The sequence below is a fragment of the Peromyscus eremicus genome, chromosome 19 (assembly GCF_949786415.1).
Source record: "Peromyscus eremicus chromosome 19, PerEre_H2_v1, whole genome shotgun sequence".
NCBI classification, from domain to species: Eukaryota; Metazoa; Chordata; class Mammalia; order Rodentia; family Cricetidae; genus Peromyscus; species Peromyscus eremicus.
Genome location: NC_081435.1, coordinates 19504997 through 19522129, shown reverse-complemented (window position 1 = coordinate 19522129; position 17133 = coordinate 19504997). Strand labels below are relative to the sequence as shown.

Genomic DNA, 17133 nt, shown 5'->3' with positions numbered 1-17133 from the left:
AGAAATGGCTGTATAAACAAGACTGAAACAATGGCAATATCAATTGACATGTTAACATGGAAGGAAAAGATCACAAGCGCCCAGGCCTAGACAAAGAACTACAGGCAATCACTGACATCTGGGAGAAGGAGAATTAGCCTCTTAGGAATGAGTCCCCTTATGGGTTGTACAACGCAGAGTGGTCATCCCTATACACACCACCAACAAAGGCAGATTCAGCAGGTTTTTATATATACATATACATATATATCTCCATACACAGGGATGTGTATATGTAACAAGTATAATCAAAGAAAAAGCCGCTATCAACTTGAGAGGGGGCATGAGAGGATTCAAGTGAGGGTAACTGGGAAGGACTAGAGGGAGGAAAGGGAAGTGGGAAGTGATATAATCCTATTTCACTTAAAAAATGTTTAAGTGTATGAAAGCACAAGAACATGTAATGTTATGTATTTCACTCAAGCATGAAGCAACAGTCTCTAGTAAATGACCCACTATGTACAAGGAGCAGCATGCCTTCAGGAAGTACCATCTTACAAAAAGCTAGACTTCTTCAAGATTGACAGAGAATGTATTTTCTTACTGCAGCTGAGGAAGAACCAGGAGTGTACATTTGAGTGGAACGCAAAGGTTCAATTTCTTTGTCTGAAGGATTTATGAAGCCACAGAGAAGTGTAATTTCATTTGAAGCTTAATTTTGCATGACCAAATATTAGACAAGTATTACATTATGCTACCCCAGTGCATCTTTTAACTTTAAGAGGAATATTTAATTAATTTGGAGGAAACTGCTACCTACCTACTACCCCTGGTTCTCATTTTCATTAGCTTGTAGACAAACTGAATAGAACACAGATCTCAGAATCTGAGCAATCCAAGTCATCTTTGACATCCACTAAAGCTCATCTACCCAGCTTCAAAACAACCCATTTTCTCTGAAGCCAGCAGAATCTTGTAGTCTTTAAATAGGCAACCTATGCTTTAAAGAGGGACGACTTGACTTACGTATCTAGAGCTGTAAAGTACTTCAGGCATGATACATGCACCAGAGGAGGAAGTCTTAGAATCACTAGGAACTAGATGGTCAAAGAATGGTACTTAAGGACTACCAAGTACAAAATGACTTTCCTTCAGCAATACTCCAAGGCCTCTGAAGTTAAAAATCAATTCTTCACTGGCACAGATCTATTTATGCATCTCAGTAAAGGTCATGAATAAGACTCCTTCACAAAATGGATGGCGACTGCTCACATGAAATCCAAATCCTGCCATCACTTTACTGTCTCCTGGGGTTTCACCCCTCACAATCTCATCAGACTAAGCAGAGTGCTGCTGTGAAGACCAAAGGTCCAAGCTGTAGATGCACCCACTGCTGGGGAGACGCTAGGGATTGCTTCTCACTCGGGGACAGGTGGAGCCTGTGGTGGTGGGCAAACGGTATTAGGGATTTCTTTACTGGATCACGGTCTATGATTCTTCTGAATAATGCCAACTCAATAAAAACGTGTTTCTGTTCAGCCAATTTTCTTCTCTCGTCAGGGAAACAACTGTTCTGATCATCTATTTAATTTAATTATCTCTTGCCTTTTAAGTTTTGACTCGATTCTTTAACTTTTCCCTCATATGTCTATATTCTTCAGGTGGGTTGTAGTGTTTGACAAAGGCCACCAAGAAACATCTGCCTGTCATCTTACAGGATTAGGAGAAAGGAAGACACCGTGTGAGTCCTTCATGTCATTAAAGTTACAGCCCAGAAAAAAACCAGTGTTTGCAGAGGAGATACCTAGTTATTCTGTTTATCATGTAGAAGTTTTCCACTTGAAAGATGGCTGCTACCAGAGCAGACATAAAGGTCACACTGGCTCTGCAATCTATTCTGGTCCTTTGTTTTCTCAAAATTTTTACATAAGTGATCTAGTCTCTAAACAACTAAGGTTCTAAGATGCGAGAAAGTAATGCATTATAGATGAAACTATGCATGAGGATAAATAGTTCTCAAACTTACTAGTTGTGTGATAATGGAAAACTGATCTCTTAATCCTCTAAACCCGCCATTCCTCACAGCTAGGAAACCCCACCACCTTACATTAACATATGATAACCTACACAAAGGGATCCCAATGGCATCAGTGTCTTGGGCTCCTGGAACTCTAATTACCCAGAAGAAGTTCATAGAAAGCAAGCCATAGTGGTACATGTCTTTAAATCTAGCATTCAGGAGGCTGAGGCAGGAGGATAAATTCAAGGCTTGTCTAGGCTACAAAGCAAGTAAGAAACTGTCTCTAAAAAGGAAGTGAACAATATAAGTTTGTACATTACGCCAATCCAACAAGACAACTGTCAACACTCAGGATTTTAGGATGTGGAGCCACTTTTAGCCATATACAGGAAGCAACCCCGGGGCTCACCTTTTTCTTGCGGTTTCCACTTTCCCTCTGGACTGCCTTCATCAGATGCACCAGGCGGTCTACAAAGGTCTGCTGAGCTGCCAGGAGGGAGCGCATGACTCTGACGGACTTGTCACCCTGAGAGAGCAAAACAGTGTGATCATTCCCTTCCCCTTCTAAAGCTATGAACTTCAAAACAAAGTGAGACTGGAACAGACTAATTATTTTGATTCAGAAGTAATGAGAAACTGTTGTCCAGGGTAAACACCACCAACTGGTTGGGGCAGAAAATTCCCTGGGTCCTGAGCAATCATTACTCAATCCATAATATAAAGACCATGTGACAGGACAGGATTTATCCATCCTAAAATGCTTCTACTTACTGAGTTAATAAAGATCCCGATTCCAAAGAAGCTTTAAGAAGAAATCTCTTTGAAAAAGACAAGCCAGGGGGTGGTGACGCACGCCGTCAATCCCAGCACTCGGGAGGCAGAGCCAGGCGGATCTCTGTGAGTTCGAGGCCAGCCTGGTCTACAGAGCGAGATCCAGGAGAGGCACCAAAACTACACAGAGAAACCCTGTCTTGAAAAACCAAAAACCAAAACAAAACAAAAACCCACACCGGATGTTTAGGCTCAGGGAGAGAGCCAGGCTGTGATGAGGTGAAATCGAACGCTCACCTCTTAGTGAGCCTCACATGGCTCTGAGAGCTGTACACAAGCTTAGTCTGAAAGTTTAGCTTTTCAAGAACCTGAGACAGGAAACAGCAGACACAGTAAAAAGCTGCCAGGAAACATGTCAGCTGCTTTTCTTTACCCTTGAGCCCTCTGCTGGCCGGACCTGGACACTGCTTCTTTAAAGAAGCAAAAGCAGCAGAAAAATGGCCCTGGAAGATGTTGCTGAAGTCGGGTAAAATATCTACAAAAGAACTACCAGTACTGAGTCTAGATGAGAAAAGAGGACAAAAACGTAAAATTAAAAGAGCAGGAATTTGCTCGTTGCTTGGTCCATGTAAGGTTTATTTAATAAAGATCAAAAACCTAGTGTAAGTGTCAGAATAAAAATATTAGTCTTGTCTAGTTTCCTATCCAATGATTCACCCACTCGTGTCAAACAAAAGCAGCTACACACACTAGAAAATGAATAACTATGTTCCAGCAATTTGTTTATAAACACTGAACTTGGGATTTCAAATAATCTTCATGTATCACAAATATTAATCTCCTTTATTTAAAAACAAAATAGGTTTATTTTTATTTTATTTGGCTGGGTGTTTTGCCTGTGTGTAAATCTGTGTACAACAGGCATGCCTGGTGCCCACAGAGGCCAGAAGAGGGTATGGTATCAGATCCCCTATAACTGGGGTTATGGGTGGTTTTGAGTTGCCATGTAGATGCTGAGAATTGAACCCAGGGCCTCTGGAAGAGCAGCCAGTGCTCTTCACCACTGAACTATCTCCTAGTCCCCTCTTTTACTTTTTTCTCAGTTCACAAGGTTACTAGCCAACCCAGTTGCAGCTCCTGAGTACCTTCAGCAAGGCTTGGCTGAATCTCCTCATGACATTCAGGTACATCTCATGAGTCTTTGGATCTCTCTGCTGCGTGTCCTGATCTTCACACTCCACGATCACATACCTTCAAAACACATTTAAGATGCTCATATGATGAGAAATGAAACTCAGATTTATCTAGTAAATACTTATATCATTTCATTAAATAGATTAAAACATGGTTAAAAGAGTTAAGCGGGAGTAAAGTTTTTCATGTCCATTCCTTTAGAAGTGAAGGTTAAGCAACAATATAAGCAGCCATCAATCACAATCATCAACAAGGCTACCATCAATCTGTACTATGCCTCATGATTCCTACGTGATATCACAGAAACACACTCCACTATGTTATGAAATACCTGGAATACTACTAATGCCTTCCTCTGTCAATGAAGCTTGCACATCCACCAAGTAACTGTACAATAAAGACATTACTTCCCCATCTCATACTTGGCACAGCAAACGGTAGGTCTTACTCTGAAAACCCCTCTGGAGCTACCTTTTTCTCTGACATATTTTCACAAGATGATTAAAAGTTTGAATTGATTTTTCTCTCTCCAATCCAATTCCCCCATTTCTCAAAAACTCTATAAAATCTACAACTTTTCTATTATAAAACTTGTTTTAGACAGTTAACGCTGACCTTATTTTCCTAAATCTAAATTCTTTGTATGATTATAAAAGTCACACATACATAAATAAGCTAAGTGAGAGATAATTTTTTTTAAATGTTTTTAAATGTTCTGATGGGAACAAACCATAATGTATAACACAGGTGCAGAAAGTTAGAAAGCAGAACCTTATGGCACTTAATATTTCTTATAATCTACATTGTTTAAATAACAATGCTAAATGGTAAAGCAGCTTTAAGGCACTTTCAGTGGGCCATGATAAACACACATTTAGACTGACTTGCTTGTCTTACCAACAGTGAAATGTGGAGATAAGGGGGTGGTGGAGCAAGTCTAATTCTAGCTCTTGAGAAGCCAAGTTATTAGTGCTGGCCTGGGTTACATGAGATCATGACTCGAAACAGTGAAAACTGGGAGACTACATGTATTTCTCAGGATGGTACATCTGGTTGATTCAGGAGATGGCTGCCAAGTCAGAATCCATGTATTTATCTTCATTCTCCTGCCCCCACCCTGCGTGTGTGTGTGTGTGTGTGTGTGTGTGCGTGCGCAGACGCGCACACACAAGTATGTTCAGGGGCGCATGTATGTATTAGTAGACATGCATGTGTATGTATATGTACTCCTGCCTATGGAGGTCAGAGGTTGACTCCACTGTTTTCCTTAAAAGAGGATTTCTCACTGAATCTGGAGCTCAGCAATCTGTTAGGCAAACTGGCTCCTGAACTCTGGGCCTTAGTCTCTTGTCACCCCAAGGAAGGCAATTACAAATGTCCTCTACTCACCTGGCTTTCTATGTGTACTTTGGAACCAAACTTATGTTTGAACAGCAAATGCACTGTCCTGAGAGCATCTCTCTACAACCCTGGCTTTCTATTCAGCTAAGTTACTCAATTCTACTCCAACTTCAAAACCCACAAGAAACTTACAAATTCCTTAATTGATAACATTTGCCGAATGTCAAGTCACAGACACATACTGTTGTCCCCTATACTGTTATTTGAAGAATACATTCAGCCATCTAGAGGGTAAACTGTCTAAGACTAGAGAGCTCATGTGTCTTGTTCTCCACTACACCCCTGCAGGCTTCTGCCTTGTAGTAGAAGACAATCTTCATTGCTGAATGACTCGGATGCTCTGGATTCAGATAAAATCTCAGTATTGGTAACTAACTATACAATATGAATCTATATATCTTTTGTTCATGTAAGGTATAATTTCCTTCTTACTATATTATCTGGTTTCATATTCGTCCAGTGATTTTTTCAAGCACCAGAACATACTGCAGTATTTTTAAACAAAATATATAAAATTGAACTTACCAAACTAACCGGAATCTTTCTTCTTTAACTACTGAACACCCTATCAATAAATCCCCCATGCTTTTAAGATGAACTTGTTTTTCATGTAGTAAATAAAATTAATGAAGACTTTTCTCAAAAGTCAAGCAGGAAGCGTGTCTCAATCACATGAACAGGGGGTGAGACACGACACAGCCAAATTAGAGAACAAGCCCTGGTTAACACCTGTGCTGCCTGTGTTCGGCGCTGCTCCACATGTCCAGAGGCATGTTCAGCTTGTGGTCCTCTTCCTACCCTAACATGCCTGTGCCGAGTTACTCCATGCAGCCTGCCAACTGCTTCCATTAAATGCTTATGATGCCTCTGCACCAGCCAGCCCAGCCCTACCAGAAATTCCAAATTAATACCACATTTCTTCAACTCTAACAAGAAAATTCTTATTCCTCAACTTAACCACCTTCAAATTTTCTTTCAAACACTGTAATTATGTCCTCCCTATAAGAGCAGAAGCATCAGCATTCCCCTTTAAAACAGACTGTGCTTACCTGAGCTTGACGTGTCCATTCCATCACCCAGATATGAACTCATACTCCAGGCAGGTCAGTCTCCTCTGACGCTGCTAAGCACCAACTCTCTGATTCAGCACATATGGCAGCATCTGCCAAAGATACCTTCCTCCCCATCTCCCCATCGTCCCACACTCTACTCAGTCACAGCTATAGCCCATCTCTCTCCGAAGTCTATGCACCTTGCTTCTGGACTTCCTTTATAATTGGACTCTTTCAGATGACGTGTCCTGACAACAGCTGTCTGTCACTGCTCCACATGGTTAACTCTCAGCACCTTCCTAGGTTGTAAAGGCACTGAGGTAAGTGCCTGACCTCAAATGCTCTCATCTGACATGTTCTTATAGACAGATAACTGTTTAAAGGAGGTAAGAGTTGTCATCTCCCCTCTTCTCAGAGCTAAGCTATACCACAAGCACAGATGTTCTTGAGGTCTGATGTTTCCTGGAAAGTGCTGTGAGGAGTTAAAGCATGACCCTAGATACACTACATCATTCTCAACGAGAGTCGTAAACTAAAAACGAATGAAAGCATGAAGGACTAGAGATGCTTTATAGAACATCTACACCACCACTAGACACAAGACTCTCTTTAGATTAAAATCAATTCCAATTTGCCAGGTATTAAGATGCACACCTATAATCTCATCACTTGGGAGGCTGAGGCAGGAGCAACTTGATTTCTAGACCACCATGTATTTCATACATGATCTTGTTTCAAGAAACCATGAAAACCACAATAATAAATCAGAGTAAATTCAAACTTCAGTGCTTCATACTGCCCACATCTCAGGTGCTCAGAGAGCAGATGAACAGCTCTGAGGATCATTTACCAAGAAAGAAGGTTTAGAGGATGGCTCTATTGTAGAGGATTCAGCCAGGACCCAAACAAGATAAACTCCTATTTTTTATTATGGCATTTCAGAATGTGTGGTCACCTGAGGACCACCCATAAGAATGTCAGAACAAGAGTATTTGCAAACTCCAAAATCATCAATGGGACCTCACCAAATCTGAGCCTGGCTGCTTAAACTCACTGACGGCCCCCACCACCATTATAATTTCATTTCTTTTCCTATGTACTTAAGTAGCAAACTCATCTACAAACAAACATGACCATGTCCGCAGGCCTCACCACTGTGTTCACTACCCGCTAACTATAGCGTAAACGGCTACAGCAGTTTCCAGAACTTGAAGGTGCATGCTGATCTCCATAATTAAACACCTTTCTAGTACTTCATGTCAGTGTTCTGCTAAAAACAAAATGAGTCATCTAAAATACAAATGAGCATCAGCTCCACAGACAGATGAGGACCAAAAGACCCAGGGTCTAATCATTTCACAACTTGCTGTTGACACCTATCAACTAGATTCTACAGAGCCCTGCATGGCATTTCCTGGAAAGCTATCATCTAAATGGGAAAAGTGATCATCTGTCCAGGTACTCATCATAAAATGACATCAGCAGGTTCACTCTTCTCTGACAATTTCGTTTTGTGGAGTAACTAACTTTCACTACTTTCAAAGGTCTTAGAAGTCAGAGAAAACATGTCACAGCATCCAAAGTTGACTTTCCTTTCAACACACCGCAATGACTATAAAAATAAAAAACTGCAAGGATTTATAGATTCTGATGCCAACATTTTACAGACTAGAGACATAACTCCCCTCTGTGGATTAAAGTGTTGACACTACTCATTTTAAAGGGGCTGTCTGCACAGTTACTGGCCCCTCAAGGATTTGGCTACAGCAGAAATCCTATTGAAACCACTGAAAATGGGAGAAAAATGGCAAAGAAACCCAGGGTGTTCAGAAGAAAACAGTACAATCAGTTAAACTTGAAATTTAAATTCATTTGTTAGGACAGAGGAAGCTTGGTGAGAGGCTCTACACCCTGACATTTGGTTCATGTTCAGAGGAAACTTGATCACTTTAAGAAAACTAAGAAATTATTTCTCATACAATTATCCTACACTCATAAAATAGCAGTGTCTACCAAAGTTAGGCATTACTATCAACATTTTTTTCACTAATGAATATTTATTTCTAAATACATAATATGTAGAGTTTAATAAGTTTAATCTTAAAATGAACAGACAGTTCAGTGACTCACAGTGGAGAAACCCACATGGAGTCTGAGTCTGATGGGATGCTCTGAAGAGTGTCAAGTGGGGCTGCCCATGGTTTGTGCTCCCTGTAAATTTTTCTGTCTTTTCTTTTTTAAATATTTACTCAGCTTTTCACAAGAAAATGCTTTTTTGTAATAGTGTGAACAGAAGCACACTAAAGCATTCAGATAGGAAAGCAAGAAACATGAACTATAGGTTTCTATTAAATCAAAACAGCAATTTGGCAATCTGAGAATTTGTAAGTAAACTCTTAAATGGAAAACTGGTAATTAAAACTAGCCAAAATGTTCTGTAATGTATTTCCAAGGGCATCCTAACATTTAGTGTGAAAGAAATATATTTTTATGAATAATACATTCAACTGCTGAACTAGACACCTGGAGATACTTTGCTTTCCAATAGTTCAGTCATTGGGCAAAGGGAAAACTCATAGGTCTCATTGGAGAAAATGGCTCATGTTATAAAAAAAAAATCACTGGTATTAGTTTTTCTTTGTGGTAGAGAAAACCATAAAGGCTTAGACAATGTTGTTTATGCAGGCCAGGCATCTGTGTTTTTTTACAAGTGCTCTGGTTCCCTTCCTTTTTGAAAAAGGGAGAGCCGGGCGGTGGTGGCGCACGCCTTTAATCCCAGCACTCGGGAGGCAGAGCCAGGCGGATCTCTGTGAGTTCGAGGCCAGCCTGGGCTACCAAGTGAGTCCCAGGAAAGGCGCAAAGCTACACAGAGAAACCCTGTCTCGAAAAACCAAAAAAAAAAAAAAAAAAAAAAAAAAGAAAAAGGGAGAATGAGCTGAAGCTTGATTCAACCCACACAACAGGGTTTTCAAATCCTGTCTAAAATAAGACAGCATTTTAATTTCTTCAAGAAAAGTAAAATGTCTTATGATTATTGAAAAACAAGGAATTTTCAAAATGAACATCTATTGATTTGTGCTATTTAAATTAAAACCATAAATTAAATATAAGATTAAATCGGAAATCATTTCTATAGTTAAAAAAAAACCCATGTTTCCAGTAGAGCTCACCCAGCAGGCTGTACCCCAAGATCCTCTGCAAAAATGGACAGGATTCATTTGTCAGCATTTAAACCCAATGATTTTTTTTCCCCACTGACTCAATGTATTATCAATGTGGCCTCCACTTTAAGATTCTGAGACAGGGAGGGAGCCACACTTCATACTAATTTGGTACAGGAAGTTGCCCCTCTCTACCTTTGTTTTACATTGCTCTCATGTAAACCACGATAGTTACCCCTACTTCATGTAACCACTCAGGGAAGAGTGGAAAATAGTCACTGGGACACCTCTCAGATAATCTATCCTAATCAGTACCTGTCACGTTCAGTTAGAGCATCCTTCTGCCTCAGCCTCTTCTTCTTTAAAGTGAGCGAAGATAATTTTTAATTTCAATTTCTATTACTGTAGGATTTAACTGTTTGGTAAATAATATAAAAATACACTCTTAAAAAGTTATAAAGTATTCTATACTACTGAAATAACAAAAAAGAAAAACAGACCCAACTGGAGGGAGGAACCAAAGCCATTAGTTCTCGAAAAATTAGCAGAAGAAAGAATCCGATGACACCGACTTCTAGAAACAGCTATGACAGTGACGGGGGGGGGGGGGGGGGGGGGGGGGGGACGACACACGGACGGACACGGACGGACGGGACATAAGCACAGAACCCAGGCATCTGGTGATGGCCTTCATAGTAAGTTTTCTGACTTTACAGCATGAGAAAAGTAGTTCAAAGAAGTGATATGAAACAAACAAAATTGTTTTCACATACCAGTATAAATAATTAGCCAGTGTTGAGTTCTTACAGGCTCTTGATATCAAGAAGGTACATAGATCTTGCTGAAAAAAATTAAAAGAAATACGTATCACCATCTGCTATTAACAGGAGGCAAATGAGAGGTCCTAAGCCAGCCCATCAGTTTTCACCTGAGGTTACAGTGCAGATTCTCATCTAGCCATCTATCTCTCCCATCCATTCCCACAATCCACCCACCTCAAATTGACTTCAAACTAAGACAATACTTGAGACGCTGTAATTGGTAATTGACAAAGACAATGAAAAAACAATCATAGAAATAGTTTCGATGGATCTGAAAAGACAATGGTGAAACCATCACATCTAGGCCAGCCCAAGATGGCAGTGTATAAAAAGGCTCTATGCTCGGCCTGAAGCTCAACTGCAGTGAGCAGTAAAAGAACAGATTTAAGAGCTAAACAATGAATGGTCAAATTATTTAACAACTGTTGGGTACAATCTAGAGTGTGAACTGTATACGAAAAGCAGAGGTTATCCATACCCAAGAAAGGATTTTGACAGGAGTGTGTGACAGCCTGACTGACAGTTAGTTAGTTCAGGTGTCTGAAAAGTGCAGACCTGAGGTCAGTTAGGATGTTTTAACAATAGTCTAGAAAGTGAAGATGGCAAGTGAAACAAGGTAAGAAATGTTTTGAAATCATAACTAACAGGGATTTCTGATGAAGAAATGAGAAAGATCGAACTGACAGTAATTTCCAAATTTCTGGATTCAGTAAATAGATTGCTTTGTTACATCACAGATGGAAAACAGAAAAGAGAACAGCATTTGTGAAGCATTAACTTTGAAATGCCTGTCAGATAGAGCATGGAGATTAAGTGAGGATTCGGATACACAAATCAGAAGCTCAGACAAGAGATCTGAGCTAGATACTGAAGTGTATGTGTATTAGTACAGCTCAGGGAAATCATAAATGGTAACAAAGGACGTTAGGGAACAATACAATGTCAAATACAGATATTGATGAAGGGCACTGTACAAAAACAAACACTACAGTTGAAAAGTAAAACAGATGAATCCTACTGCCTAAAGCCTTAGGAAGCCACAGCTTCTCAAGACAGGAGCCTTCAATAGAACTGGACACTATGTGACCATGTCAAAGCCCTTTAGAAACTTAACAAAGTAAGTTTTAAGTAAAACCAAAGTGATGGGGTCTAAAGCCTTGGAATGAAGGGAGGGGAGAGTCAAGATATAAAAATCACTGAGTTGGTCTTGAAGGCACATAAGGAACTAGGTGTCGGAAGGAATGGGCACGACAGGGCATTTTCTGAATTTCTAAACTAAGAGACTAATGCACATCTGGCTATTTCTACAAAGAACAAAATATCACCTGTAAGGCATTCCATTTCTTCTCTGTAAGAGAAAGAAGGAAAGGATGAGGAGAGATCTGTTCCTATAGATCTGGAGACAGAACTCATCACTCCTCTGAGTGGTTTCTATTGTGTTCAGCAACCATGAAGCCCAATTGTTGCCTAGAGACTGGGAGGTAGAACATGAAGAACAAAAAGAGAAGGTCCTTGAGGGGCAAAGGAGATCAGCCCACCTAGGCAATGCAGGACAGTAGGTTGCAGAGTCTTAATTCAAGTTGAGGTATATGAATGTGCACTGACACTACACATTAAGCTAAGTGTTTTCCTCAGCAACATTCAGGCATGAAGAAATTATGTGATTAATTATGCTTACCAGGAGTTAAGATCTTTCCAGGGGAAATGAAGATGCTCATAAAAGAATGCCTAATATGATGAGGCACAGGATGAAAATTACATTAAGAGGGAAGCAAATACTGAAGGAGGATGAGCAGATGGACCAAGAAAAGGAGAGCAAGCAAACAGGGGTCAGAGGTCTCGGTGTATCAGAGCTCCCTAAGAGGAAAGCTGGAGCCATCAGAGGCTATCAGAAAATAGATGTGCTGACGCGGTAGTGGTGATAACAATAGCTCCAACTCTAGGGAGTTTCTTTTCCATTGAAGGCAATGGGGAGAGAAGAAAGGACTTTAAGTATGGTAAGAAAGACCTCTGCTATCAAGCCACATCCCCAGTCCATGAACAACGTTTAGATCTACATTTTAACATGTATCAAGAATCCAATGAAGATAACTCTCAAATAGACAGTCATGAAGTAACGTTCAGTGCATAAGCTCAACAGATACAAATCCAGGCTCAAGGTTTATCCTCGGACTATGGAGACATTACTTTTCTTTTTCAACTGAAAGTGGCGTTTGTTCATACAATATATTCTGATAATAGTTTCTCCCCTCTCACACCTCCTCTCAGATTCTCCCCACCTCTCCAACTCCATTCCTGTTTTCCCTCTCATAGAAAACAAACAGGCAAATAAAAAAGCAAACAAACCAGAATTTTAAAAAGAAAATAAAACAAAGAAAAAGTACAAGAAACACACACACACAAAACCCATAAAAATACAAAATCAGAAAGCATAATATACAAAGGACCAATGAGAAAAAAAGATGTCAAAAAAAATTAATATGAGACAAAAAACTTAGAAAAAGGTCATTGAGTTCCTTTTTGTTGGCCATCTACTGTTGGGCATGGGGCCTACACTAGGTGTGGTTGATATCCTCAGTGAGACTTAATTGGAAAGAACTAATTTTTCCTTTGTAAGCAGTTGTCAATTGGAGATACATTTTTATAATGAAGCATGCAATTAATATATTTCATCTGTTACTAAGATTTTTTCTTTAAAAATTTACTAGTAGATTATAAATATGGAAGATTAAATTTTTAAAACTGTTAAACATACAATGTTATCCTATAAATTTTAAAATTCAATTTAGATGATGCTTAAAAATTTTGAATAAAAACAACAATAACAAGAAACAACCATACTGTGCACAGAAACAGATCAGAGACAACAGAAGAAATAGTAAGGATACAGGTACTCTTAGAGGCATGTATCTCTCTATGCATTTCCCAATTGTCTAATAATAATAATAATAATAATAATTTCATCTGATTTAGAAGTTAAGAATAGGGCTAGAAAGATGGCTTAGCCATTAAAGGTTAGGTTTACAACCAAAACTAGAAGTTAAGAATACAGAACTAAGACACTTGATAACAATGCCATACCAGTGATGGCAAGGTCTGTACTGCTTCCAATATTGTTTAGAAGAAAAGTAATGATTATGAAACATGAAAGTTAAGAACACAGGTTAAATTAAAATACCCAAGTTAACTAGTTAAAAAAAAAAATCATGACAGAACCTATAAACTAGGGAGGTAGAGAGGGTTGGAAGATGGATTTAGTCAAAGATGAACAAGGAGAGTACTATATTATATAAGATGTTCTATTAAAACAACAACAACATAAAACAAAAAACAAGTGAGACAGAATGCTAAACAAAATTTAAATGGAGATTTCACTATCTGGGCTGTTCGGTGGTAAGCCTGAAATACAAGGCTACAAACATATGATGCATTTAATTAACAAAGAGATTCAAAAATATTTCAAGGATACAGCTACAGGCATGCACAAAACAAAACAAATAACAACAGAAACCCTCACAATTCCCCTATCTTACAGGGAACTTTCACTCTATGTGATGGACTTAATTGTAAACTTGCATAATCATGTAGGAACAGTTTAAATGAAGGGTTTTCTAGTTCAGGCTGTTGACATGTCTGTGGGGATTATCTTGGGTTATAGTAAATGAGGAAGGAACTCCCACCCACTGTGGGTGGCATCATTCCCTGGGCAGGGGATTCTAAACTGAAAGAGGAGGGAGGGAGGTAAACACAAGCATGTATGTATGAATTTAGTGCTCTCTGCTACTGACTGTAGGCTAGCTGCCTTGAGTTCCTGTCACTGACTCCTTGCAATGCTGGACCTCACATCTAGCCAAGATCTCAGAAAACACAGGTTTTTATCATGTTTTTACATTTAGCTGTTCATATAAACTGATGTCTGAATCTCTAAGAAAGAAACAAGGAAGGCCAGAAGACATGGCTCCGGTGTGGAGAAGGAAAGACTAGGTATCTCAGTCTATGATACAGAGAAAAGTGGTGTGACCAACCTCGGTGAGTACCAATTTGAAGGGGCTAATGGCTTGTATATTGTTACTTCTCTGAGGCTGAGGAAGAGGGAGGGTCATCACTCAAAAAGATCTCTCTCATGGTTTGGATTATATGAACACTGTGAATAGCAGTCAGCCCCAAAAATGTTGGTTCATCAGTCACAAGAAAAAAAGATCAGAAATAGATAGAACTGTTAAAGCTAAAGTTTGTATGCTAGGTAAGTAGGGTGACATTCTGAACACAACATTCACAACCTGGTCACGTCACAACATTCCCAGCATAAGGATCGCAAGATGTTCACTTCAATTATTTCATCAACTTCTAAAGAAAACTCATGTGATGACCTGCAGGCCCTACAGCAAAGACACCTACTTCTCCCTCACACCTCATCTTTTCCATGTTCATGTGCTCACCTAGGACTGGCCCCTGCTGTTTCTCAACACACACACAAGAGCTGGTGTATTCTTTTCAGATAACTACTAGTCTAGGAGAGCTGTTTCCCTTAAAAAATGAGTTTACCTGTCTATATGAATTAAAAACATCTGCTTAGTATATGATTCTATAGAACCATACATTTCTGTGGTACAATTACAAATACTGACAGTTGCACTAACATTCATTAATATATTAAAATGAACATCCCTGAGTCTCCCTTATAAGATATTTGAACTTAGCTTATTTTCATGTTATATATAAACCTATGTATATGTCCCAAACACCAATAAAGTGAACCAAGCAATATCCAGCATATTACACAAGGGAAAAGGTCATAACATGCACCATAAAGCCAGTTATTGAACAAAGTTACAATGGTTAGTTTATTAATTAAACCAAGGTCATAAAGATCAACACAGAATGCCGACTGACAGGACCTCTTGCACCATAATTTTGGAAAGCTTTTACTCACCTCTAGATTTTCCCCATCTGAAACTTCTTTTGCTTTAGATGCAGGAGGAGGAGATGACACCGGAGGAAGAGGGTTGGTTAGAATTTGGGAGCTGAAAACGGAACAGAAGAGAAAACCGAGATGTGAATCCTGTGTAACCATTTTATCTGCAAGCAAGAGGCTGCTATTGTCATCCTGACTTAAGAGGAGAAAGCAGTCACACAATCGAGAACGTAACAGGGAGTCTGCGCAGCAAACAGGCAGACTTGAGACTTGGTTCTCTGACTAGGCAGAAGGCAAGACTGGTCTCTAGTAATCTGTGCATATGTATTCTTGAGTTCACTTGATGAGTTTCCATGCCAAAGTCAAAATCAAAATGAGAAAAGCCAGAGTCTGTTTGGCACATGAGAGAGAAAGGAAAGAAGACAACAATATAAATGAAAGAAGAGGATAACTCGAAAAGGGACAAAGTGTCACATGTAAAAACAATCTTCCCTGGAGAGCCATACCTATCTATTTCTGCAGAACTGATTCCAGAATTGGACAGATTTTCTGATCCCGAACCTTGACTGTCCTTCTTGGTAGGTTCCAAACCGTTCTTTATGTCATCGAAGTTCTCATATTTCAGAGCCTGGACCAGCTGCAGTAAGTACATCAGCAAGTCCTAGAAACCAATGAACGACAAAGAAACTGGTATTAGCAGAGCCCAGCACACTTACTCCTAGAGCCAGGACATCCCTCGACTTGCAATGTCTACCTCTTCCATCTGTTGCCATTACCATGTTACTAAGCTACGTCACTGCTGGCTGCATCCTGTGTCTTTATTTATAGAAAGAGCAGGACAGCAAAGACTGCAGAAACAGACACAATCACTAAATAAGTAGACGAAGAAAGAGACTGGAGAGTGTGCGGCACACAGTGAGTGGCCAGCGGATGAGTTCCCGTAAGTAGGGCTGACTGAACAACAAAACAAGAAAGCAGGAAAGTAAGGAGGGAGCTTGAGCTGGCTCCTAAGGAATTAAAGAAGGGCCTTGTTATCAGCAGATAGTCAAATGCATCCCATGTCTAAGACTGCTGGAGAACGCACTTCACATTTTCAAAAGGATTTCTGTTTCAGGACATGTTCTGAAACAAATTTTGTTCTTCTTTCCCTTAAAAGCCAGAGTTTAAAGAACCTTGAGCCGTTTTTTCTTCTTTTTAATTATTCTTTGAGAATTTCATTCATGTATACTATGTACTTTACCATATCCACAGACCTCTCTATGTCCTCCTGGATCACACCACCACACCTCTCCCAACCCCATGTCCTTCTTTTCAAACAAATACATGGGAGAGACTGTGAGCAGATGCTAACACTCTGGTCAGAGGAAGGGCTTGAAGCATTGGTGTCTCAGCCTGAGCCCTTCTGCTCCTTACTGGCAGTCAGCAGGAGTCTGGAACTGCTGTCATGGCAAGAGCTGTTCCTCATTGGAATGTTCTCTAATGTGAAGTCTCTAAGTCTAACGTTTGTGAGGGAATGACGTGTTTCTCCATTAATGTAGATATGTGCTCTTTTCCAGCACTATTAAGGAAGCACAAAAAAAAAAAAAAAAAATTTACTTTTAAAAAGAAAACCTTGGACAAGACTCAAGATTCAAAGACAATTCCCACTGGCAAAGTACTGCTTCTCACTGAGTTGCCCAGTAAAGGGGGAATGTCAGAAAACATCCCCCATTTAGGTCACATATCACCATCTGATTGGCTGGATGTCTGGTACTCTACATTCAAACAACACATTTTCTTCCCATTTGTAAGGGAATAAATCAACAGGAACACCAAGTAA

At 39.7% G+C, this 17133-nt stretch overlaps 1 protein-coding gene and 1 long non-coding RNA gene across 2 annotated transcripts in view; one reads left to right on the top strand and one right to left on the bottom strand.

The window, feature by feature from the left end:
* Pik3c3 (phosphatidylinositol 3-kinase catalytic subunit type 3) overlaps positions 1 to 17133 on the bottom strand; it is a 91831-nt gene that overhangs the window by 37837 nt on the left and 36861 nt on the right. The window contains exons 11-15 of the mRNA XM_059245889.1: positions 15821 to 15975; positions 15333 to 15423; positions 10352 to 10419; positions 3916 to 4021; positions 2409 to 2525 (exon numbers count right to left, since the gene is read on the bottom strand). Coding sequence (XP_059101872.1) covers positions 2409 to 2525; positions 3916 to 4021; positions 10352 to 10419; positions 15333 to 15423; positions 15821 to 15975 — 537 coding nt within the window. The remainder of the gene's footprint in view (positions 1 to 2408; positions 2526 to 3915; positions 4022 to 10351; positions 10420 to 15332; positions 15424 to 15820; positions 15976 to 17133) is intronic.
* Positions 11891 to 16485, top strand: LOC131895473 (uncharacterized). The gene is made up of 3 exons (XR_009375194.1): positions 11891 to 11984; positions 14296 to 14428; positions 15371 to 16485. It is a non-coding gene; the product is annotated as an uncharacterized LOC131895473 (long non-coding RNA).